The sequence below is a fragment of the Anabas testudineus genome, chromosome 5, assembly GCF_900324465.2.
Source record: "Anabas testudineus chromosome 5, fAnaTes1.2, whole genome shotgun sequence".
In the NCBI taxonomy this organism is placed as follows: Eukaryota; Metazoa; Chordata; class Actinopteri; order Anabantiformes; family Anabantidae; genus Anabas; species Anabas testudineus.
This window is the reverse complement of record NC_046614.1, coordinates 356,737-381,155: the sequence shown is the minus strand read 5'-3', so window position 1 is coordinate 381,155 and position 24,419 is coordinate 356,737. Positions and strand designations below refer to the sequence as shown.

Genomic DNA, 24,419 nt, shown 5'->3' with positions numbered 1-24,419 from the left:
ATTTTAATTTTGACACGCTCTCACACTGAGCTGTAAAAACGCTAACGTCAGCCTCTTGTCTCTGCCACGACTGCAGCAAACCACAAGAGGCGTTAGAGTTCTCTGCCTGCCTGACTGCGCATTTGGGCGTCTCACACACTGAGTGCACACACAAACACAAGCAAAACACACGTGTTCCCACATTCCCAATCAGTGTGGCCACCACCACCCACCTCCTCTAGACCATCGCTGGGTTTAATGAAGTGGTTAGGGTTACACTTTCTGCAGAGAGGGAGCAGACTGGAACCAATGTAAGTCAAAGATATTGCTGGAGAGTGGGGAGTGGGGGCGGTGTGATAATGATACAGACAGAAGGAGGGAAAAACCTTGTGCCATGTGGTCTGCATTTTGCTGTAATCCCCTTTCTAGCCCAGTGTTCCTGCCTCTGTTGCCTCTTCAGCGCAAACCCAATCAGACAGTTGCTCAAACCCAAGCGTCTGATCCTTCCTAAACGCATTCTACTAGGTTTCCAGCAGTCCAAAACCCACATCCATCTATCTTAGGTTGAGATACTGTGTGTGGAGATATACGAAACGTAAATTTTGTTTATGGGTGTCAGAGGTGCAGGGAAGTACCTTGGGGTGTAATGTACCTCGTACAAACAGCACACAAACTGCAGCACTTACATACTGCATGGCGAACACTGTAGCCACATAATAACGCAGCTGAAAGACACGGGAAATGGACTATTTTATTGAAATATGTCTGTCAGCAGGTCTGTGTGTGTGTGTGTGTGTGTGTGTGTGTGTTAGGTCTTGTCCTGTTCTTATGTTCATTCTTTCCTTCTGGGCAACATTGTCTTTGTGGCTCTGTAAATTTTCTGACACCCACCCACCCACACACACATTTTTGTATGGCAGTCATTGTGAGGACACTCACTGACATAAAGCATTCCCTACCCCCCTACTGTCGTGTAGGCCATGCTAATCCACTCCATTTAAATTTATCTGTACTACCTTACTCTAACCCTAACCATCATAACTAATTGCCTCACCCTCACTCTTTAAACCTTCTCATTTGTAAAAATGTCCTCAGTCCAAAGATTAAAAATTAATGTTGGTCCTCACAATGAAACACACACACACACACACACACACACACATACATACACACACACACACACACACTTGATTGTTGAAATAAGGGCCAACAAGTCATTTTTTGACACAGCATATATTCCATATTAACATACATTCATAGGCAGTATAGTCTTCTTCAGTGTATAAGTCTTTACAGATCTACAGTATGTCTCTATAATGACAGCACGTTATTATAGGAAAGCTTGGCTTTATGGTGGTGGTACAGGATAACAAGACAGTGGCATGGGAAACTCTGTGTGTGTAAGAGAGAGAGGAATAGGGATAGCTGATTGTGTGGTTGGAAGTTTGTTGCTGTGGGGCGAAGGCTCTATGTGCGCTTGGAGAGAAAGTGCTTCAGTCATGCATGGTGAACATGCTTGGCAAACCTCTGATAGACCCCTTTGTGTGTTTGTGTCTTTACATTATGTGTATTTGCCAGGACATGCATGTCTCTGTGTGTTTACAGAAACACTAGCATTTGGCAGATAGCGACATGCAGGAGGACACTGAGCTCAACAATACTCCAAATTATCAAGCAACATGTTCACAATGATACTTTGATGGTGACAGATTATTTTAAAATGTGATCTGGAAACAGTTTCAATAGAAGGTTTGCAGGTAGCAGCTGTGGATGAATACAAGCATGGTTTTGGAGTTTTGGAGTCTGTTGAGTGTGTGTGTCTATTGACCATCACCTGCCAGTGATACATGCCTACAGAAAAGATAGGAAGAAGCTGACAGTGGTTTTGATCTGTCCATCATCATCCTCTGACAGAAAGACAGTGAGTGTGTGTGAGTGGAGCAGCATCAGGGCATTGCAGGGGGCAAAATAAAAGAATCAACGGCAACTGCCGCATATGCTTAGAAAGCAAATCACAGAAAGTCCACCTGTGATGCGTTCCCCGTATGTTGTTCATGTCTGTCCTCTGACAGTATCGGTGTCTCCCTTTTTTAAATCCAGCAGCAGCAGCGGCAGCAGCAAGGACAGAAGGCAAATAACCCTCCTCTTAAACCCCCCTCAACCCATTAATTCCACCCACCAAATTGCCCACCCGTGTGTCCAAATTGTCTTTTATCTCCATTTGTCCGTCCCCTCCCTCTAGATTCATACCCCCCGTGTCCTCTCAGTCTCAACCAATAAGTTAAACATTACAAAAATAAGAAGCATCAATGACAAACTAAATATGACAGTGAGGGAGAGAGACAGGGCGCGAAAGATGCTCTCTACTTGAGAAGAAACAAACTGCCTCTGTAGCTGTGTAGGAAATCCTGTGCATGACTACTGATATCTGTAATGGTGGCATTAAAATGAATAGGGTGACCTTTGACCTATCAGCCACTTAGTCTGTTTTCACTGACCAGTAGTAGAAGGGTGGGGCGGTTTTAAGCAGGGGAAGAGGGAGCTTCACAAGTCCTCCTTGCTCCCCCCCCGTCTGGGTAACTTAGCAGGAGAGTGGGGCGTTTGTTTTGTTCATCAGCAGTGCCCTCCATGCCCCCCCATCTCCCATCACCGGCAATTGTGCATCTCCACCGTTTTGTGGCACTGTTTGCATTTGACATAACAGCACCAGTGGAACTTGCAGCTGCACCTGTCCACCACCTCCACTTCCTGCGTCTGAAAACCACGGCCACAGCACATCAACTCGCAGCCATCGATGGCCTTTGACGTTCTGTTACACTGGCGGCCCACCGTACCCAGCATACCCGGCGTGCGCGGATCATAGTCGCAGAAATCTGGACTGGGGTCCAGATAGACCAGGTCTTCGTCTGTATGAGGTTTGAACTGGGAGTTGCGAGGAACCAGGACTTTGGTGGTGCCTATCTTGCGCTGCTCGACCTCAGTAGCACCGTCAAATTTCTCCTTAATGATGTTGCCCACCTTGCGGAAGGGTGGCATGGCTTTCCAGCAGGTCTTTACCTCGCAGGAACCTGACACACCATGACATTTGCACTCCACATGCATGTGGGACAGGATGGCCTGCAGACATGAAGAAGAACCTTTTGATTAGATGACAGACTATGAAATAAGGTCAATATATTCGATAACTAGTTGATGGGGAGGCCAACATTCACGTCTCAAGCTCTGACTGCCTGAAGAGTGTTCTGAGCTCAGTGTTTTTAGAGTTCTGAAAAGGTGCAACTTAATTTTCACTGACCTCTCTGGCCAGGATTCAGAGATTTGACAGTCTTGTAATTTAATACTAAAGGACTTCTAAGTGGGCAGCTGTGTGTAGTGGTTAGCACTGTCGCTTCACAGCAAGAAGGACCTGTCTCTACACCATCTGTGTGGAGTTCTCCCCGGCTTCCTCTCTCCCATACAAAGACATGCATGTTAGAAGGTTAATTGGTGACTCTAAATTGCCCATAGGTGTGAATGTCTATCTGTCTCTATGTGTCTGCCCCATATTAGACTGATGACCTGTCCACCTTCACTGTGTCTCAAATAACTTGGATGCTGTAGAAGAAGAAAGCAGACGAAAAGTTATAATTCTAAAACCTTTTTGCTCCTTATTAATATGTTGGCTATATTGTTAAAGGCAAAGAAGGAAGTACTTGTGCCAATCACCAACATGAGGAGTTGCACGCAGTTTCAATAATTGAGAGGCACGCCCCCCATGGACGAGGTAAGTGTGACGCTCATGGGGAATTTCAACACCCTCCACAGAAAGCATGAGTTGGCCCCCTAGCTTGAAATCTTTGATACTTTACCTATGCTCAAAGTGCTCTAATTCTATTCAACAAAAACACAAACAGATATTTTACAAATAGATTTTAGAAGTGAATTACCTTTCTGCCAGCCTCATTGTTATGCAGGTTCATGAGAGCCCGACTGGATGACTGGCCCTTACTCCTCTCCCTCACATCCACAAAGGACTGAGAAAAGGCTACTCCATATGCAATGTTATCACTACAGCCCGACCACTGGAACCCTGTGACAAGATATTCAAATAGAAATAGGACATTGTTGTCTGTATGGCTGTGTCATCGCATGAACATCACACTGAAACAATAATTTGAAGCATTTACTGTATTTTAACACAGAATGCAAAACGTATTTATAACTAATAATAATAAATGTATAAAAAGCATTTTAAATGTTAAGTTTGAAATATTTTCTTAATTACTGCATTGTAATGTACAAGATCCGCTGGTTTGGTTTGCATGTGTGTGTGTGTTTGTGTGTGAGAGAGAGACCTACCCTCTGGACTGGTTCCATGGACATTGTGGTCGCAACCACATTTTTCCAGCTCTCCACTGCTGCAGGCCCGTGTGACCGCAAACGCCACACTGGCTGCTGAGATGGCATACACAAAGGCTGCCTCACGGGTGCCTAACACACACACACACACACACACACACACCATAAAATATAGTTTCATCTTGTGACTGGAATTAGCTACCGATTGCAAAAAAACAAACAAACAGACAAACAAACAAAAAACACCATGTATACAGATAAACAGAATATAAGTCCAACTGAAAGAGATCAGATGTTAATATGCAGGGGGTGAATCCAGTACAAATGGAAACAAGCTTTGGACGCAGTTTTAAAGTGATATCAAATACATTCACTTGCTCTACTATTGCCCATCATATCAGCGTCTCCTCTGGGTGCTGATGCAGGTTTATTATCTTACCTTGGGTGACCACTTTGCCAAACACAGGCATGGACTCCAGAGTGGAGCAGTTCCATCGGCGGTTGCGAAACTGGAACTGGCACTCATCTATGGCCAGCTGGGCACCACGACGCACTGCATCCATCACCTCCACACTGCGCTTACAGATCTGAACCTGAACACAGAGACACACAGGAGCTACAGTATGTCAGTCACAGACACAGTAAAGACACTAAATGTATTAATGTGTCAAATTCATTGTGGTACCAATTTAGTCAGTCATAGTTTGTTTTAGGATATAGTGTATATTTTGATTAGTTTCTTCCTCACTGAGTATTTATGAATTTAATGCTGCACTTGCTTTGGCTGGTCTATACACAACTATAATATCAAATAAGATAGAGTGACATATCATCTACATAAACAAGTGGCTCACGCCCTCATCATTAACTAAGAATAATGGTTTTCACTCAGTCTCACCAATATATATATCTTCTTCTCTTTCGGCTTTTCCCATCAGGGGTCGCCACAGCGAATCATCCTTCTCCACCTAACTCTATCATGGGCATCTTCTACCCTAACACTAGCCAACCTCATGTCCTCTGTTAGGACATCCATATATCTCCTCTTTGGTCGTCCTCTTGCCCTCCTGCCTGGCAGCTCCATCTCCAACATCCTTCTACCAATATACTCACTATCCCTCCTCTGCCTCTGAACATGTCCGAACCATCTCAGTCTGGCCTCTCTGACTTTGTCGCTAACACAGGCAACGTGAGCCGTCCCTCTGATGTACTCGTTCCTTATTCTGTCTAACCTGGTCACTCCTAAGGAGAACCTCAACATCTTCATCTCTGCTACCTCCATCTCAGCCTCTTGTCTCTTTCTCACTGCTACCGTCTCTAACCCATAGAGCAGAGCTGGTCTCACCACTGTCTTGTACACCTTTCCTTTGAGTCTTGCTGACACTCTTCTGTCACACAACACTCCTGACACTTTCCTCCACCCGCTCCAACCTGCCTGCACTCTCCTCTTCACCTCTTTTCCACACTCCCCATCACACTGAACTGTTGACCCCAAGTACTTAAACTCCTGCACCTTCTTCACCTCAGCCCCCTGTAACCTAACATTTCTACCCTGATCCCTCTCGTTTAGACACATGTATTCTGTCTTACTACGACTGACCTTCATGCCTCTTCTTTCCAGAGCAAACCTCCACCTCTCCAGCTGTTCCTCTACCTGCTCTCTACTCTCACTGTAAATTACAATGTCATCCGCAAACATCATTGTCCAGGGAGATCCCTGTCTGACCTCATCTGTCAGCCTGTCCATCAACATAGCAAACAAGAAGGGACTCAAAGCTGATCCTTGGTGTAGTCCCACCTCCACCTTGAACTCCTCTGTCTGACCTACAGCACATCTCACCACCGTCATACTTCTCTCATACATGTCCTGAACTAGTCTGACGTACTTCTCTGCCACTCCCGACGACCTCATACAGTACCACAGCTCCTCCCTCGGCACCCTGTCATACGCCTTCTCTAAATCTACAAAGACACAATGCAGCTCCTTCTGACCATCTCTGTACCTTTCCATCAACATTCTCAAAGCAAAAATGGCATCAGTGGTGCTCTTACGGGGCATGAAACCATACTGCTGCTCACAAATCTCCACCTTCTTCCTAAGCCTGGCTTCCACTACTCTTTCCCACAGCTTCATTGTGTGGCTCATCAACTTTATTCCTCTATAGTTGCTGCAGTTCTGCGTGTCACCCTTGTTCTTAAAGATCGGAACCAGAACACTTCTCCTCCATTCCTCAGGCATCTTCTCACTCTCTAGAATCCTATTGAACAAACTGGTTAGAAACTCCACTGCTGCCTCTCCTAAGCACTTCCACACCTCCACAGGTACGTCATCAGGACCAACAGCCTTTCCACTCTTCATCCTTTTCAGAGCCTTCCTAACCTCATCCTTTCCAATCTCTGCTATTTCCTGCTCCACAACATCCACATCTTCCTCCCTTCTTTCCCTGTCATTTTCCTCATTCATCAGATCCTCAAAATACTCCTTCCATCTTTTCTGCACACTCTCCTGGGTTGTTAGCACCTTTCCATCTCTGTCCTTAATCACCCTTACCTGTTGCACATCCTTCCCATCTCTATCTCTCTGTCTGGCTAGCCTGTACAAGTCCTTCTCTCCTTCCTTTGTGTCTAACCTGTCATACAGCTCATCGTAAGCTTTCTGTTTGGCCTTTGCCACCTCCCTCTTCACTCTACGCTGCGCTTCCTTGTACTCCTGTCTACTTTCCTCAGTCCTTTCTTCATCCCACTTCCTTCTAGCTAACTTCTTCCTCTGGACGCATTCCTGTACTTCCTCATTCCACCACCAAGTGTCTTTACCTTCTTTCCTCTTTCCAGATGACACACCTAGCACCTTCCTACCTGTTTCCCTGATAACTTCTGCTGTGGTTTCCCAGTCATCTGGAAGCTCATCCTGACCACTCAGAACCTGTCTCAACTTCTGCCTGAATTCCTCACAAGTTTCTTCATTCTTTAGCTTCCACCACTTGGTCTTCTTCTCTGACTTCCCTCTTTTCTTCTTCCTGACCTCCAGAGTCATCTTACACACCACCATGCGGTGCTGTCTGGCTACACTCTCTCCTACCACCACTTTGCAGTCACTAACCTCTCTCAAATGACCTCGTCTACATAGGATGTAGTCCACCTGCGTACTCCTACCTCCACTTCTGTATGTCACTCTATGTTCCTCTCGCTTCTGGAAGTAAGTGTTGACTACAGCCATTTCCATCCTCTTAGCAAAGTCCACCACCATCTGTCCTTCCAGATTCCTTTCCTTCACACCAAACCTGCCCATCACCTCCTCATCACCTCTGTTGCCCTCACCAACATGCCCATTGAAGTCTGCTCCAACAACAACTCTCTGTCCTCTGGGGATACTCTCTATGACCTCATCAAACTCACTCCAGAATCTCTCCTTCTCTTCTAACTCACAGTCAACCTGTGGCGCATACCCACTGACTACATTCACCATCACCCCTTCAATTTCTAGCTTTAGGCTCATCGCTCCGTCTGAGACTCTTTTCACCTCTAGAACATTGTTCACAAACTCCCCCTTCAGGATCACTCCTACCCCGTTTCTCTTCCTATCAACACCATGGTAGAACAGTTTGTATCCTCCTCCGATACTACGTGCCTTGCTGCCCTTCCACCTTGTCTCCTGCACACACAGAACATCTACCTTCCTTCTCTCCATCATGTCTGCCAGCTCTCTGCCTTTCCCTGTCATTGTACCAACGTTAAGAGTCCCTATTCTCAAATCTATGTTCCTGCCTTTTCCCTTCTCTCTCTGACCACGAACTCTTCTGCCTCCCCTCTTTCTTCGACCAACAGTAGTCAAATTTCCACCGGCACCCTGTAGGTTAACAGCATCGGTGGCGGTCGTTGTTAACCCGGGCCTCGACCGATCCGGTATGAAAGTCTTGTGAATGATTCGCATGGTTATTTTGGCAATTTTTACGCCGGATGCCCTTCCTGACGCAACCCTCTCTATTTATCCGGGCTTGGGACCGGCACAGAAGTCACTGGCTTGCAACCCCTATGGCTAGATTTCTCACCAATATATATATATATATATATATATATATTCCAACATTTCATACACAAGCCCGTGTCTGTTTCAAAATGACTCAAAGTGATAACTAAACAAAGTTTCTGCTTGTTTAATCAGTTTATTTAGTAAATCTCTACAGGTACTTCAAGGACTTCCACTGATTTGTGTTTAAGTGTTTAATTTTCACTTTGTGAAAGGAGCCACCTACGTGGAGTTATAATTATGGGCTCATTATTTTTGAATGAGGTGTGTACCTGTCTCTGGATGAGGCCTCGTAACCTCTCACACGTCTCCTCATCCCTGATGCTTCCCACTGATGACAGCTTGGCCAGGTACCTGAAAAAACACAAACACAACAGGGCGGCTTTAGTTGTTGTTGTCATGAAATTGAAATGATGACATGATCTGAATTTGAAGGTTAAAGTGTAACAGTCTGTGATGGATGCATGAGCCGTGTCACAGTGGGTCAGTTATTATCACAGTTTAGGTTCCCTTTCAGACCAGACATGGCAGAACTGAACAACACCATTCAGATGAGGCAGGTGTAGGGGGGATTGGTTCCCATGACGTTGTGGGAATGTTTTGGATAAATATCTGACTGTGAGGACACTGAGAAGAGGGAAAGTGGCTTATCATACACACCACCTCCAGGCCAGACAGGTCAGGGAGATATCTACACAGACACACACACACAATCTAAGATGTGTGAGAAAACGGCATCGCTCTGGATGCCCTAACCCTCACACATCCACCTCGACTCACTTCAGTTTCATATCTCATCGCCCAGCTGCACCTTACAGAAATAGGCTTTCTCATAAGCTGAAAGTGGGTCTCCCACAGAGGGAGCAGCCCTGATTATGTATTGTCTACGCTGCTCAAAGTGCCCTAATATGTCATTTAAATACATGTTGTGTCTAAAAAATTGAGTTTGTATAAAACAAATGTCCCTTATTTCCAGTTTGGTTTTACTTGATGCGATAATTGTTCTATTGAAAACAACATTTCCAAGAAGTCTCTGTACAATGCAAAAAGAATTTGTATTTTGTACACATTTGTAGTGTTTAATTAATTAGAATAAACTATAAAATTTCAACACGTGTTTGCAGTTGTTTCTTTTTGCAGCCTACACACTGTTTTGTAAAACTTGTGCACACATTCAACACTTTCCAATGCACACCTGGAGCAGGAAGCATTTAGCCTAGCTTAGCATAAAGACCGGAAGTGCCAACATCTGTAAAATTTGATAATTAACCTGATGTGTCTTGGTGGTTTAACTGGGATGGAAAAGAATGTGTAAAAGTAACAATTTGTTGATTAAGGCGGAGTTACATCAACTCAAACTATATCTTGGCGACTACCCACTGGGCGTAGGGACTGGGCACAGCTTCCTGAAGTCTTGCCAAATAGATTGCCAGGGTTGGTATCATTGTGGCTCAAATACCTCAAAAGACGTAGACTCAAAAACCTACGCTTTGCAAGAGTGTGAATGTGAGTGTAAAAATGTTGACCCTCAAAGAAAAGTCAAACAAAATGAACTTTTAGGCCACTCTTCTATATAAGTAGACATGCTTTTCCTTCAGGTTTTTCAGTCTTGTTTTTTTTCTGAGTCTCGTGTTATGAGTTCCCAAGACCACACATACCTCTGTAAAGCCCTGTTTGCCTGTCTCAATCAGGCTGTGGCCCAAATCTAGTCTGCAGAGAATTCTGCTGTCAGATTATTGGCAAAGCCATAATGTACAACATAAAGTCATTCTACCAATGTTTTAGACCAGCATGGTGCTATAGCTTTTGCATTAGTGTGTTATGATTAACTGATTGAAATGTTGTGGCATAATTGGACCATCATCCTTCCAGAAAGACAAGTTAAACACAAACTCCTCTCCTCCTCTCATCTGCTCTTCTCAACACTCTAGATAAATTGTCTTTCACTTTCTCTCTGTCTCTTTGATGGCCTTCTCCTTCTCTTTCCACCCAGACAGTGTCACTATTTAGCACTCATCACTATGATAACCCCTGCTCTCTGCCACTCCACCACACCTCAGCCACATCCGCTCACATCCACCCTGGAGGGTGACCTCACTTTCTCATTAAGTTGAAGCACCACCAAGGCCCCATCCTTGGCTGCAATGTTTTCATGTCAACAACTTTACATATTACATTCAGACAGTGTAAGGCCACAGCCGGGATTCAAACCCCAGTCTCCTGCATAGAGAGTGGCAATCTTACCACTTCACTTTCCAGCCACAATAACTTCCAACCGTTTCATTAAAGCTGCACAGATCCAGTATTTCTAGCACTGGATAAAGCAACCAAGATGTTGATGTGGTTACCTTCAGCTCTTTGTGGTTTGCAAGAAATATGACTAGTTCTGATTACCCTAATGTATGCTGTCAGCAAACAAGCTCAGTTATAGAACTACTCGAATATAGTGGGGCACTATATGAGCATGAAATATCTCGCTCATGAAGTGGTGGAGACCAAAGACAGAGCTAAAAGGAGAGAGACATTGTTGGACATCAGGTGAACTGAAACACAATAATAAATGCTAAGCTAAAAACATGTACGTATGCTGATTCTGCTCCATGTCTACTGCTTGGGTAAATAAACAAGTGTTTGCTAACACATTGTCCATAAAAACAAGGGTAGAGAATGTCAGTGCTGTTTTTACAGCTTTTCCCACAGGGCTCATTACACCAAGACTATTACAATTTTAGAAAGATATAAGCAAGGCTACAACACATGCTCAGTAGTATAGCTGGAGAGAAGGTTAAACGTGACCTGAGGAAAACCTACCTGAACACAATGTGCATTTAAAAAAGACAGCTGAGCACAGTAAGACCCCAGATCTAAATACAGACACTGACAACACTGACAGACCCTAACAGAGAGGGGGCATCAACACATTATAATAATGACATAACTGATTGATCCCCTTGGGGAAATAGTGGTAGGATAGCTGCCAGACAGTACATGTTGGTGCTACTACAAGTAGCCATGAGGGCCTGGGTATCAAACCTCCTCCTCCTATAATCCTGGGGTTCATAGATGCCAACTGAGCTACTGCCGCCCAAATGCTACCATAATCTAGATTTTCAATTGTAGAATGGAGATTTGCTGGGAATACAGTGAAGCATTTGGCAGTTAAAAAGAGATGGTAGTGACCAAAAACAGAGCTGGAAAAGAGGGAACTGTTCATCATTTGGCCCAAAACTTCAAATGAGTGATATGATGCTAATGATTATGAAGTGTTGCATTCACAACTTGTTTCTGCTGCCCCCAGTGGACAAAAATCTTACACAGTAGAAGTAGAGTCATGGAGCTAGCTGATGTCATTTAGATAGCTATGTCTAATTTGTTAACATTAGCCAGTATTAGTGGGTCTGCTGTGGTGAAGTTGATGGGCTGATATCAAAGAACCCTGTTGTTGCTGTGGGTTCCTGGGACAAGACACCAAAACCCTGTTGTAGCACCATCAAATTCCCCATGGGGATCAATCAAGTAGATTTTCAAGCTAATTATGAACTTTAATAGTCATTTGTATGTGTAATTTCTTCTTTTACAAGTGACACACTGCCACTTTTAACAAACTGGGAAGGTCTGGGAAAGTGCCACCCTTCAAACTGATACGAAAATGTGGTGGTAAGATGATGCTGATGAAATGTTCCAAATGAATATTATCTGCATTTAACTGCAGTAAATATAAAGCGTTTGGGTAACCCTGTACCCCACTGTTTGCCCCCTGCTTCCTGTGGGTTTTTTTTTGTCTTCCCATTAACAGGTTCTGCACCCTCTCACCCCCTGATGCCCTGTGGATTGAGTCCAGCTCAGCTCAGCCCTGCTCCACTGCAGTTGCAAGGCTTTCATCAAAGCCATGTGTGGTGTTTGATCCCTCTCTGTTGATTAGCATAGCCTTGGGCAGAGTGCTACATTTGGGTCGAGGTATCCAGCTGGGAGAGCATCAGACATAAAAAACAACCCATGGAGAAAACACAAGGCGACATCAGACACAAACAGCTGGATGGCGTCCCGCTGGCCTGACATGTACAACATTTAATAACATGGAACATGGAAACATTTAATAAACATTGGATAAGCTGTTATTCAGGTGACTTTCTGGATGTGTGTATGTGGGTGTTTGTGTAAACATGCGTGGGAAAAGTTCGGCGCAGGCCTTGAGCGGGTGCGTGTGAGCGTTTTCAGGCACCTCCTCGCTTTATCTGTTCGCTCTGCTGTGTGTAACGTTCACTCAGACAAGGTTAAGAAAGCACCTCAACAAGGAGACGGAGAAGTCAGCCCGTAGAAGGACAGAGCAACACGCACGCACACCTTCATCCCTCTCATCTCATCCTCATTCCCCTCCGTAACTCTCGTGTCTCTGGTGGTTGTGTGATTAAATCCCTGGGGCCTAAGCCCAGTGGAGCCAGTGGAATTGGGAAGGCTGCAATGTGTAATGGAAGACAAACACAAAGCGGGCCTGTGAACGCACCACAGCCCAAGGTGGAATGCTCCATGCCTCCCACCCAGAGCCCCCCACGGCCTGATGGGAGGCTGAAACTGAAAATAAGAGATAATTCTGAACTTATGACGCAGGTTGTTATCTGTGGACAGGAAATAAAATCTAACATGGAAAGAGGTTTTTATGCATGTTGAGTTGAGAACACGTTGCAGTAACTAAAATAAGCATTTGGTGACATTGGAAATGAAAAGAGTGCACTGAGCAGGAGTGACTAGAAGATGGTCACAGCTGCATGACAGTAATGTGCTGCAGTAAGTGACAGAAAAGCGCAGCACACTTTCTGCCCCTCCATCATCTCGTGTGTATTTATATGAAAATATCCCCATGTTTGCCTTTCCAGTGCCGAGCACACAGCAGAGGCACAGTGACAGGTAAATTTAGCATAGACAGCAAATGCAGGGAAAGGAGCTTCAAGCAAGAGGCTAAGAAGTTGTTTTCTACTGAAGCCTTTGCACAAGAAATGTGGATTTTCTCTTTACAGTAGTTTTAGGCACATAAAGTGCAGAATGAATGAAGAGAATGAAGCTTTAAAGAGCTGAAGAGCTCAGCTTCACAGACTCACAAAAACAAAATGCTCTTACTGTCATTAGTGCCAGTTAAGCGGCTGCAGAGATGCAAAATGCTTGTAGTGACGAGAGTGACCTGATCTAACCCTCGCTGTCCCCTCTGCAGTGGACGCATCCAGTATGTCAAACATACAGAAACCTGTAGAGGGCACTCTTCTCTCAGTTTGCCATCTGACAGTATGCTGAACACTTTTAGATCCTTAACATGTTCAATGCCCTGAAGAAAGATTATCCTCACAAGAAGATCTCTGTTTTCTCAGGCTTTGTTCACTCCATGTTAGTGTGAATAAAGCACTGCTTCTAACAGGCAGGTTTAAGATAATAAGTAAAATTAAATTAGTATAAGTTAGAGTTTTGAATTCTACTTCTGAATACTTGCTGGTGCTTAAGACAACAGGCCAAAAAGCACAACATGCTCCTGTTGGCGTCACTTCCTGCTGTACCCCAGAGCTGTCGCAAGACACTTGTCTTGATCACGTTTTCTCACGAGTTAAGCTGAGACAAGTTGAAAGGAGAAGGAAGAAGGAAGAAGAAAAGGGAGAAGCTGGGGAAAAACAGAAACCCTGCAGAGCTCTGAGCTCTCAACCTGTCAGTGAGCACCTGCTGCTGACCTCTGGACATCATTGCCTGGAAGACACCAGCTCCATTTGGTAGTTGAAATTACAATTCTGAAAAAAAAAAATGCTCTCTATAAATTTAATTTCCATTTACAATTTCAGAAAAGAGAGAGGCTGAATATGGGTGTATTTTTAAACAGTACAGTATATGCAAGATAACTGATCATTCTCTCACTGTACAGTCGTTTGACATGTGACTATTATATTAGACTGACTGGAAAAATGTAAGGCTAACCCTGTAGGTGTGGTGTGGGTTTACAGCCACTTTCCAATCAGTTCCTCTACTCTATAAAACAATCTGACTGGCTGACAGATGTGTGTTAACACTCCAATCAACAACTCAGCCACCATAAGTGAGGCGTATTAACCGACCACAAGTACATCAGCTCTACAGTATGTTATGTTCAGCCCTATGCCCTGTGCCATTAACCCTGTTTCAATCACTAATTCACCTTTGCAGGAAACGTAATTACAACTAGACTAACTTTTCGGGGTTGAGGAGCACACTTGAAGTTTGTAACTTCACTGTGGTGTGAACTTAACGGTTGCTGCAGACATAAGATGTTTTTTACTGTAAACTTAACCAAAACAAAATCTTTCTCTAAACTCAACCACGGCGTTCTGTTATTTGAACCCAACCAGACACTGGACTCAGGAGTTGAACTGCAGTTTGACAGTGTCTTGCACTGTACATCCTCCACCCCCCTGCTTGCTATTTGCTTTCTGCTAACAGATGCAGCGCTTTATTCAATCATTAAAAAAACAAAAAAACAAAAACACTGCATCATAACATGATCACAATATGATTAGGTTCGCTCTATCAGAGTGATCAGTTTGGACCATAAGTTTTAGGAGATACTGCCAATTTCAACACAGTGCAGAGTTTTGTCTTTAATCTGTTTAGTCACATGACTGTCCATGTGACTAAACAGAGTTAACTTCACATCTTGAATAAGCTGAACCTGTTTAGACAAATTCAGTTAACTCAGCTATGTTTTTTTATTTTCACGACTCATAAAAGGAAACTGAACTTGACTTTTAAGCCTTTGCTCAGTAAAACTGCATTTTTAAGGTAGCAGGTGATCCTTTTCTAAGTTAATTTAACTTATTTTTATGTTAAAAAACATAAAAACTTAAAAATAATTGACAATGTTGCAAACGTCTGAAGACCAAGATAGCGTGGCTCAATTCCATGCCATATTATTTCACCCTAGTGCATTACTTATCAATGTAAAATCCATTGGTGTGGGTAAATCAAATGTGAAAGTGCTGTCAAGTGGGAGTTTGAAATATAGCCAATGGATGTAATTAAGAATTTGCAGAATCATCCCATTTGAATGGTGTCTTTTTGGCCTTGAACGGGTGTCACTGGTTTTATGTTAACTTATGACTCATCAAGCTTATGTCTTTACAAGGAAATATAAAGATAATCTAAGATTTGGGAACAAAAACCATAAAAAGCTAATGTCACCCAGTTGTTGGTTCAGGAACCTTAGGGTGGTGGTGTTGGTGGTGATAACGATGGGTGGATGTGAGGCTTATTGTACTGTCAGACTAGGTGGATCTAATTTTGAGTCATAACACTCAAAATAGCTGTGCTCTTATGCGTTCAGTGACAAAACAATATAAATGTTGGAGGGAGACAGTACCTTCAGTGGAAAGAATGAAAGATAAGACGGAGGGAGGATGTGAGCGGAAAGAAAATGGAAAAAGGTCAAAGGCAATTGTTTTAAGACAAAAGTGGAGGAAAGAGAAGTGTTACAAAAGCAGGGAACGGTGAAGTGATACTGTTAAAGGGGAGAGGTGAAAATGTGAAGTACCTGAAGACTTCAATTAACATGTCTACTGAGCAGTATTGTGTGTGTGTGTGTGTGTGTGTGTGTGTGTGTGTGTGTGTGTGCCCACGCGTGTGTCTGGGTTTATTTATAAGCTGCTGGCTCCACTAGAGCTCATTTCCCCCTAAAAATAACATGCTCTGCCAACACCACAACCCTAACACACACACACGCACACACACACACACACACACACACACGCACACGCACACGCACACACACACACATAGACACACACACACACACTTTCACACATATTTGGGAAAAGTGGCAATAAAAGCCATGAAATTAACCTCCTGTCTGGTGTTAGTGCCGCAGCCCCAAAAAGGCCACAAAGCAAATAATTTGTGTGACTATGTGTCAGTGCCTCATCTCTTCAGCTTGTTTTGATATGTATGTCCTCTGATGTTTTGTCCTGTGTTCTGTCGTCTTTCAGGTGACAGAACAGAAACTCAGGCAGCCACGTTGGAGGTCTGTAGCTCTTGGGGAACAATAGCTGCGAACAGCTGATTGTTTCTAAATGCAGGACTTGGCTTTAGCTGGCTCCTGTGCTGTGTACCTGAGACTGTTTCTGATTTTAGGTCAAGTCAGCTTGTTGTTTAGCCAACCAACCCAACAGCAAAGAGAACTGGTTCAAAGTGTGTGATACCACCAAATGGGATGCTTTTGGTGCTGTTGCGTTTGCCAGGAAAAGATGGAAGGCATGCATGATCATATCAGCCTATGAACAAACAAGTCTATATATCCCTGTCAAACCAATCATCCATTCAAGGACATGTCTAGAACATGCTGAAATGGGCCAGGCGAGGTCTCAGGATGAATTGAGAATCAGACGTTGACTATTTTTTATAAAACATGTATCAGTGCTTCAAATAGGGCCTCTGACGTTGGGCTAAAAGGCATGACGCAGCCAAAGTCTCCCCATATTTCCAGGTTAGGTTCTTCTCCACTACAAAACATAATGCAGGAATTAAGTGTAATCAACTGAGCTTTTCTTGTTAACTTGATGTGAATATGTAAGTTTTACTAATTTTAAAATCATGCAGCTTAGAATGTGTAGTTTTCATTTTCAGACCTGTTCTGACTTGAGGTCTTGAAATGATGTGAGAACTTGTTAAATTAAGTTTTTGTTTTGTTTCTACCTGGTGTCAAACCAGGGACCTTTTGCATGTTAGGCGAACGTGATGACCACTACACTACAGAAACCCAGTGGCTGGTTAGTGTAGTGGCAAGATCTCTGCCTTCTATGTGGGAGACTGGAGTTTGAATCCCAGCTGTGGCCTACCTCCAGTAGAGGGACCTCCTTACACTTACCCTGCCTGCCCTTGTAAGTTGCTTTGCATAAGAGCCTCCCATTGGATAATTACTGCATAGATGATATTTTTTTCAGCTAGCAACAAGTTATTTAACCCTAACTGATGCAGTGAGTAGCTTCTCATTTCTTAAACAACCATGTCTGAAGACAATATGTGGTCGTGGAAAAGATGTTTCAGAAGTGTCAAATTATTGGCATGAATCAAGTAAAGAAAACATAAGGAGATTGTTGAAACTACTAAAACTGGGTTAAGAACTGTCCAATGGAAGAAGGTCATGTGGTCTGATGAGTCCAGATTTCCCCTGTTCCAGACTGATGAGCACATCAGGGTAAGAAGAGAGGCAGGTGAAGTGATGCACCCATCATGTCTAGTACCTACTGTACAAGCCTGTGGAGGCAGTGCTATGATCTGGGGTTGCTGCAGTTGTTCAGGTCCAGGTTCAGCAACATTATTTGTCCAAAGAATGAGGTCAGCTGACTACCTGAATATACTGAATGACCAAATTATTCCATCAGTGGATTTTTTCTTCCCTGATTACACAGGCATATTCCAAGATGACTACCAGGATTCATCAGGCTCAAATTGTGAAAGAGTGGTTCAGGGAGCATGACACATCATTTTCACCATGGATTGGCCACCACAGAGTCCAGACCTTTAACCTCCTTAATCTTTGGGATGTGCTGGAGAAGACTTTGCTCAGCGGTCCAACTCTCCCATCATCAATACAAGATCCTAGTGAAAAATTAATGCAACTCTGGACGGGGATAGATTACATCACAGAAGCTTATTGAAACGGTTAATGCGTGCTGTAACCAAAGATAAAGGTGGTCCAACAAAATATTGTTGTAGTGTGTGACTTTTTTTTGGATGGGCAGTGTAGGTGTAGGTAGTATTGAATTCAGTCCCTATATACCTTAGAATAAATAAAAACCTCTGAAAGCATTTGACGTCAATGGCTGCAGCTCCAAGTTCTTCACATTAAATGAAGTGAACTGATTCTTTAAAGTGAGAAATGTAAGAGAAAAAAAAGATTCTATCATTTGATCTATGATTTGCATACTGACAATGTCACTTCTTAAAATCCCAAACACAGAAGAGGAATTTTTATTTTCACATTCACTTTAGATACTGAAGATAAGCTTCCTTGTGAAGTTGAAATCATTCATGCACAGTGGGCACGTTTGGACTTGCACCATTTTACCGCTCCTGCTTACTGTTTACACAGTTAACACACGTGTGTAAACTGTGTGTTGTACATAAGTTTTTATGTATAAAGAACTCTCTGTGTACGAGATTAGAAGAGTCCCTTCCTTAAAAATCTTTAGATTTCTATATAAATCAAAATAAAGAATCTAAAGAATGCTATTTTAAATATGCTTGAATGTTGCTTATGCTCCAAAATGTCTTCTTGCATTAAGTGTTTACCCCTGAACAGCAGAATTAATGGAATTCCAATGCCAATGGCACCAGAGATGAGGTGCTGTCTTTTAAAGTGTAAGTCATAGTGAACTTTTATGTCATGTGTACCATGACTCTGTTCCTATTTGACTGATTATGAATATAAGAAGTGTACATCCAGAGATGCATTTAGCTGTTCACACTCAGAGAGAACAGTCTCTCCTGTGTCCCACCTCTCTCTCTCTCTCGTCTTTCAGCGACCCTGGTGTTTCCTCATCAGCCCAGAACTACCCTGGATGTAATCTGGTCATGAGTGCTTCCCCGTGGCTCCAAGCGTGGCACGATAATTGTACACACCCTGGTGACAAGAGGACTCGAAATAACAAGCCACAGCTTTACCACATTCACATGTGTGAGACTGTGTGAAGTGTGAGGCGCCAGCATGTACCACAATGCCAAGGTCTCTGCTTCCTCTGGTTACCCATCAGCTGCCATCTCTTTAGCACCTCGCCATGGTTGGTTGAAACAGCAACAACAAAATTTTGAAATCACAAATATTCTGCCCGATCCAGAACATTTAGCCACCGCATATACTCCCGTTCTCTTACTCTTGTTGCTTTGTTGTCATATCTTTTGCTTCATGTTGACAGAGGAACATGGCATACAAACTTGAACCCTCTGTTCCCTACAGAAAGTGAAGTGTTTAAAAAGCAAACACTTTCCAGGTTTAAAGGGGACGCACTTTTCTGAGCAAATAAATGAGGATTACAGTCCTTTCTCCAGAACAGATTAAGGATTGTTTAACTAAAAAAACAAATGAAACTGAGAAAGGCCGCTCTCTTTTTGTCTTGTCTTTAGATGCAAGCCAGACATAATCCTTCTTTTGCTACAGTAGTGGTGAGAATAATTATTTACAACCACTGTGGTTGTATTTTCTTAGGTCAGTGGTGGAGGTTTGTTATATTTCAAACTCATTTAGAATTAGGCATACTAAGATACACATTAACAAATTGATTAAGACATCACAAGAATGACTGAGTGATGATGATCCATCCTCTAGAAACAATGAAAATCTGGACTAAATCCATCCAGTAGCTGTCAGGAATAACACTGAAATAGCTCAACAACTATTGAATGGACTAGTATTACAGGGTGAAAACCTAATGACTGACAGAGAAATACTAACATGTAATGACAAAGCCATCCAGGTCCCCAATGCCTTTATTTGTCTAAAGTTTTGGTTTATGACCATATTTGCAAAGCAAATTAACACTTTCTGTGGAAGTTGGAGCAAAGAGCCACTATGTTCTGTTTCCAGTAGACTTGTACCATACAACATTAAATGTAACACCTATGTTCTACATGATTGTTAATTCACTAATTAACTTCATTAATTCACACAACCTTTCTGCTTTCTCACACGGCCAACACGATGTTCAGCTGTGCACTGCGTGACACTGTAAGTGGAGCCTATGTTCTGCAGTCAGAGTGGTAATTACTCAGTATGTGCTACTGCTGAGCATTCATAAATCATAAGAAAATAATCATACACGCACACACATGCACACACAGCATGCAGGTGCAGCAGAACCAGTTAGTGCAGGGCAAGAGCCAAGAGGAGGAAGAGGAGAAGAAGAGGAGGAGGGCGAGGAGGGACACACTAATGAAAAAGTAGCATTAAAGTCATTGATCGGAGGCAGCTCACCAAACGTGATTCAGCAGCCACAGAGGTTCAGCAAACTGTGTGTTGCTATGAATCAAAGTCAAAATGTTTCTCATTCATCAGGAGATTATTATGTTTTTATAAACAAATTGTTGGTCCAGAAAATGGCAGAAATATACTCACCTAACATTTCCCAAACCCCAATCATTCTTACTGTTTTATACCAGGGTAAAACAATAATATATATATTAAAAAAAAACCATGGGATGCATTTCTAATTAATCTAAATGGTTTGATTAATTGATTAAATTATTAATATTATTACATGGTCACAAAAAGTCTATGCTTGAAACCTGTTGTAAATCTGAGCATGATTCAGACAAGGGAGTAAATCAGAATATCTTGTCTCCTGCTGCTTCCATTATAACCATCATAATTTTAAAATGTGTCTCTTCAGAGTTATTCAACTGTTTGAGTCAGCGTAATGCCCCTTTAAGCTGTACTGACCTCATACTGCATGTCCATCTCTTATTTTTTGTTCTGTTTCTGGTTTTGTCTCAGTCTGTTTGCAAAGCCCGCACGTCTTTATGACCCGACACCTCATCCACTGCACATGGCAGCATTAGATTAAAAACACACTGTTTCGTACAGTGCGATGTTTGGCGTTAACCAGCTTACTGTGTGTTGTATCAACAGCTTGTGGGTGCGGGTGAAAAATCTCAAGAGCTGTGACATTTAACTTATTAGTTTAATACAGGTTAAGAATATTATGTGAATGCTTCTTTAGTTTTGTTGGTCTAGAAGATAAGTGGCATGGTTAAAACATGATATGAGCTGTTACGTCAGGAAGTATTCAGCTGTCAGTAGACAGCTTCACTATTTTATTGTACTCCCTATGTGCAATGACAATAAAGGTTTATTCTATTCTATTCTATTTTTTTGTGTAGTAAATTTAGTTTTACACGCACATGAATCTGCACACATATTTAATAAAAACATTTATTGAGTCAATAAAGAAATCTGAAATGTGCAAAAAGTGAACTCATCTGAATGCTGCGTTTTATTGATACTGTGCTTTCTGAATACTGAACTTGTTATGCAGTAATCCTCTACTGTGTAGAGACATTTGGGATGGCTGCGTCTGACAGCCTCAGTTATCATATTTTCATTAACATATAATAAAAACACAACCAGTAAAACCTTCTGATGAGTCACATCTCATTCCTGATCCCACAACTGAGTAGTAGAACTGATCTATGTAGATTGTAAATGCTTGTCAGTAAGCACACATCATTGTTGTAGAAACATGAGGTCAAATTATCATTATTGTCATTATTAGTATTACCATCTAATGCTACTGGCTATTACAAGTTGATCCAAAAGAGGCCTTGTCATGGTTTTTGCCAGCCCTCAGATTAGTCACACTACACAATTGTACATAAACACGTTCCACAAATGTGCACTAGAAGATATGGTTGCAAACTCCTGACAGCAAGAAGAAGAGCTTCTTTGCTTTGTGGTCTTTGACTGAATGATGTAAAAACGTCAAATAAAAAGCACGAAGGACAGGAGGACTGAGGCTGAGGTGTACAGTGTAATTGGCGTGTGTGCAGTCAGTGTGCTCGCAGCATAGACAGTCCATGAAAGTCACATTACATGAACCAGTTGCTGAGATGGAAATGCCCTGCTCTGTACGTGCATTTACACTAGGATGCATACGGCCACAACCACCAGGATGCTAACTCATCTCACAGCTCGGGGTGTACCTGCTGCTGTGCGGACGTGGACATTGAACCTTGGGTGTTTGTAGTTGAGGTGTTGAGGGCTCACACAGAGTCCGCACAGCCCCACACTGCTTTGCTCAACAGAGTGATCCCATGGAGCAGGCTGGCAGCTCGGCAGCCTGCCTGTACATGCCTGCTCTAGCGCTGCTGTCACCACGCCTTTAGCCCCAAACAGCACAATTAGCCTGCACTCAGTGACGGAGTTCAAGGTAGGCAGTGCTGTTTGGCAAGGCTTTAATTTGACTCCTGCTGATGAATCTGTCAACAATATCAGTTAGACTATCTGCAGCACATTTGGAATAATAGATATTCATGTAGGAAGATAGTGTAAATATGAAAGTTGGCACTACAGTTTAACAGGAGGATTGTAAAAGTAGGGAACTGTGTCAGACACTGATAACTACCAAACCCTTCATGCTGTGGAAGGGAAAACTGGAAAAAAAAATTGGTTAAGAGGAATGAGTGGCAGTGGAAAATGGAGTAGAGGAATGCAGAAACCCACCTAACCACCTCTCACAAGCTGCCGGGGAGAGCAGGCACACACATGCGACCCAACCGACCGGCCCCTGGAGGAGGTGGCACTGTGCTGTTCAGATACACACTCGCACACTCGTGTGTGTGTTATTCTCCACGGGGATTTAACTGGACCCCCGTGGTCTGACTGCAAACATCCCAACAATATTAAAGGAACAGCTCAATAATGTGATGTTTCTATGTGGGCTTGTCGTTGGCTTTTCATGATTATTCCGGATCTTCAAAGAATTTTGAAGATCAGGAGTAGATGTACTATACAGCATTAGCATCTCCCTATTTGGCTGTGACTTGTCTTATTACAACAATGTGACATATTTTTAAAGCGTTCATCAGCTCAAACGCAGCTGAACTGTCCCAAGGTTGCTTAATATGAACTTAATCAGCGTTATTTCAATTTAATCAGCGGATTTTCTTTGTCTTTGCCTTCGGCACTGACTAAACGCAAGTGTAGGAGTTTTAAAAATCTTTTAAAGGCTGCAGAGCAGAGGTTTTACCGCTTTCCTCACGTTTCCTTAAGGACTTTCAGCTGTTCTTTTTATTTTAATTTACAAGCACATTACCTTTTATACATTTTTACTTAATTGTAATTCTCCTTGTTACTAACAAAAACTTCTGTTCTGGCTTCCTCAGAACAGCTTCTCTCATGCAATATGTGGTTGAGTGATATCAAAGTGAAGGTTTCCTACATCTGACACTGGCTTTATAAACCTTTTTTTCCTCTCAGGCAATGTGTTAGAATTATTGCTCACTTCCACCTGCCATTAAATACATTAGTCTGGTACATAAAACTTCTTTTTTGTGTTATTTTCAATAAAGAATATGAACTTACAGCTTTTATGGAAACCTGCACCTTTCCATAAAGAACATGTGCTTTTTCATTCGTGGGTGACTTTTTTTTTCTTCTAAATATCTTTGCGTGGTGAAACAGTGTTGGTAAGTTATTAAGTCTGGGGGAGAGAACGTGTGCGTGTGTGTTTGTGTATGTAGATGGTTACAGTGGTTAACAATTAACCTGCGCGCCTGAGAGAAACGGGGATAGATGAAGGTGATGTGAAGATGAGGAAGGATAGGAGCAGGACAGGTGACTGGTGAGAGCGGTGGTGAGAAAGAGTGAGAGATGTGGTCCACTCTCTAAAGCCAGGACCAGGATTTAAAGAGTCCAACTTACAGCCAGTTACTCGCGTTGGCCGAGAGCAGCACACAGCAGAGCATCAGGACGCACCGCACAACATATTCCTCGGTCATCTCGAGAGGGAGGCAGCGGGAGGGTGGGTGAGAGCTGAAATAATCCCGAGGTGAACGGGGGATAGAGGTGGCGCAGAGTGAAAACAGCAACGCGGTCCGTAGAGGACGTTAATCCATCGTCCCGCATCCAGTGGTTCATCCACCGGGGGTGACGCACAGCTTCAAGGTCCGTCCGCCCGGTTCTCCCGTCCCTCCCTCTGTCACTCCGCGCTCAGAAGGGACGGGGAGAGGGGAAAGCCAGGGATGCTAAAAAAAAATACGGTTCAAACTCTGGAGCTTCTCGGACTGAATCGGACCCTTCTTCTTCCTAATCAACTTGTTTGCTTTCATTCGCAGCCGCGCGTTAATGCCAGCCGGTGTAGAGCGCGTGGAGAGGCAGTGAAATAAAAGCCAAACGACCGAGTTGTGAGGCGACTCTTCCTCCTCCTCCTCCTCACTGAGGGCTTATCAATCGATGCCGGGTCCCGCTCTCAGATAAGCGGGGGCTGTCCTGTCAGCGCGCCGCAGGCTCTCCCAACTTTCTCCCGACGCATGCACACACACTGTGAGCGTAAGTACGCACAGTCCCTCCGCGCACAGCACC

General features: G+C 43.2%; 1 protein-coding gene and 1 non-coding gene across 2 annotated transcripts; both read right to left on the bottom strand.

Annotated features, from left to right (window-relative positions):
* Positions 1–1,193: 1,193 nt before the first annotated feature.
* Positions 1,194–24,419, bottom strand: wnt4 (wingless-type MMTV integration site family, member 4). Its single transcript, XM_026344711.2, has 6 exons — positions 23,760–24,419; positions 8,617–8,698; positions 4,757–4,910; positions 4,318–4,449; positions 3,906–4,048; positions 1,194–3,096 (listed from the first exon to the last, which is right to left on the bottom strand). The coding sequence occupies exons 1-6, from the start codon at positions 23,834–23,836 to the stop codon at positions 2,626–2,628; spliced, it is 1,059 nt and encodes a 352-aa protein (XP_026200496.1). The 5' UTR covers positions 23,837–24,419; the 3' UTR covers positions 1,194–2,625.
* On the bottom strand, positions 17,030–17,102 carry trnav-aac. Its single transcript has one exon. It is a non-coding gene; the product is annotated as a tRNA-Val (tRNA).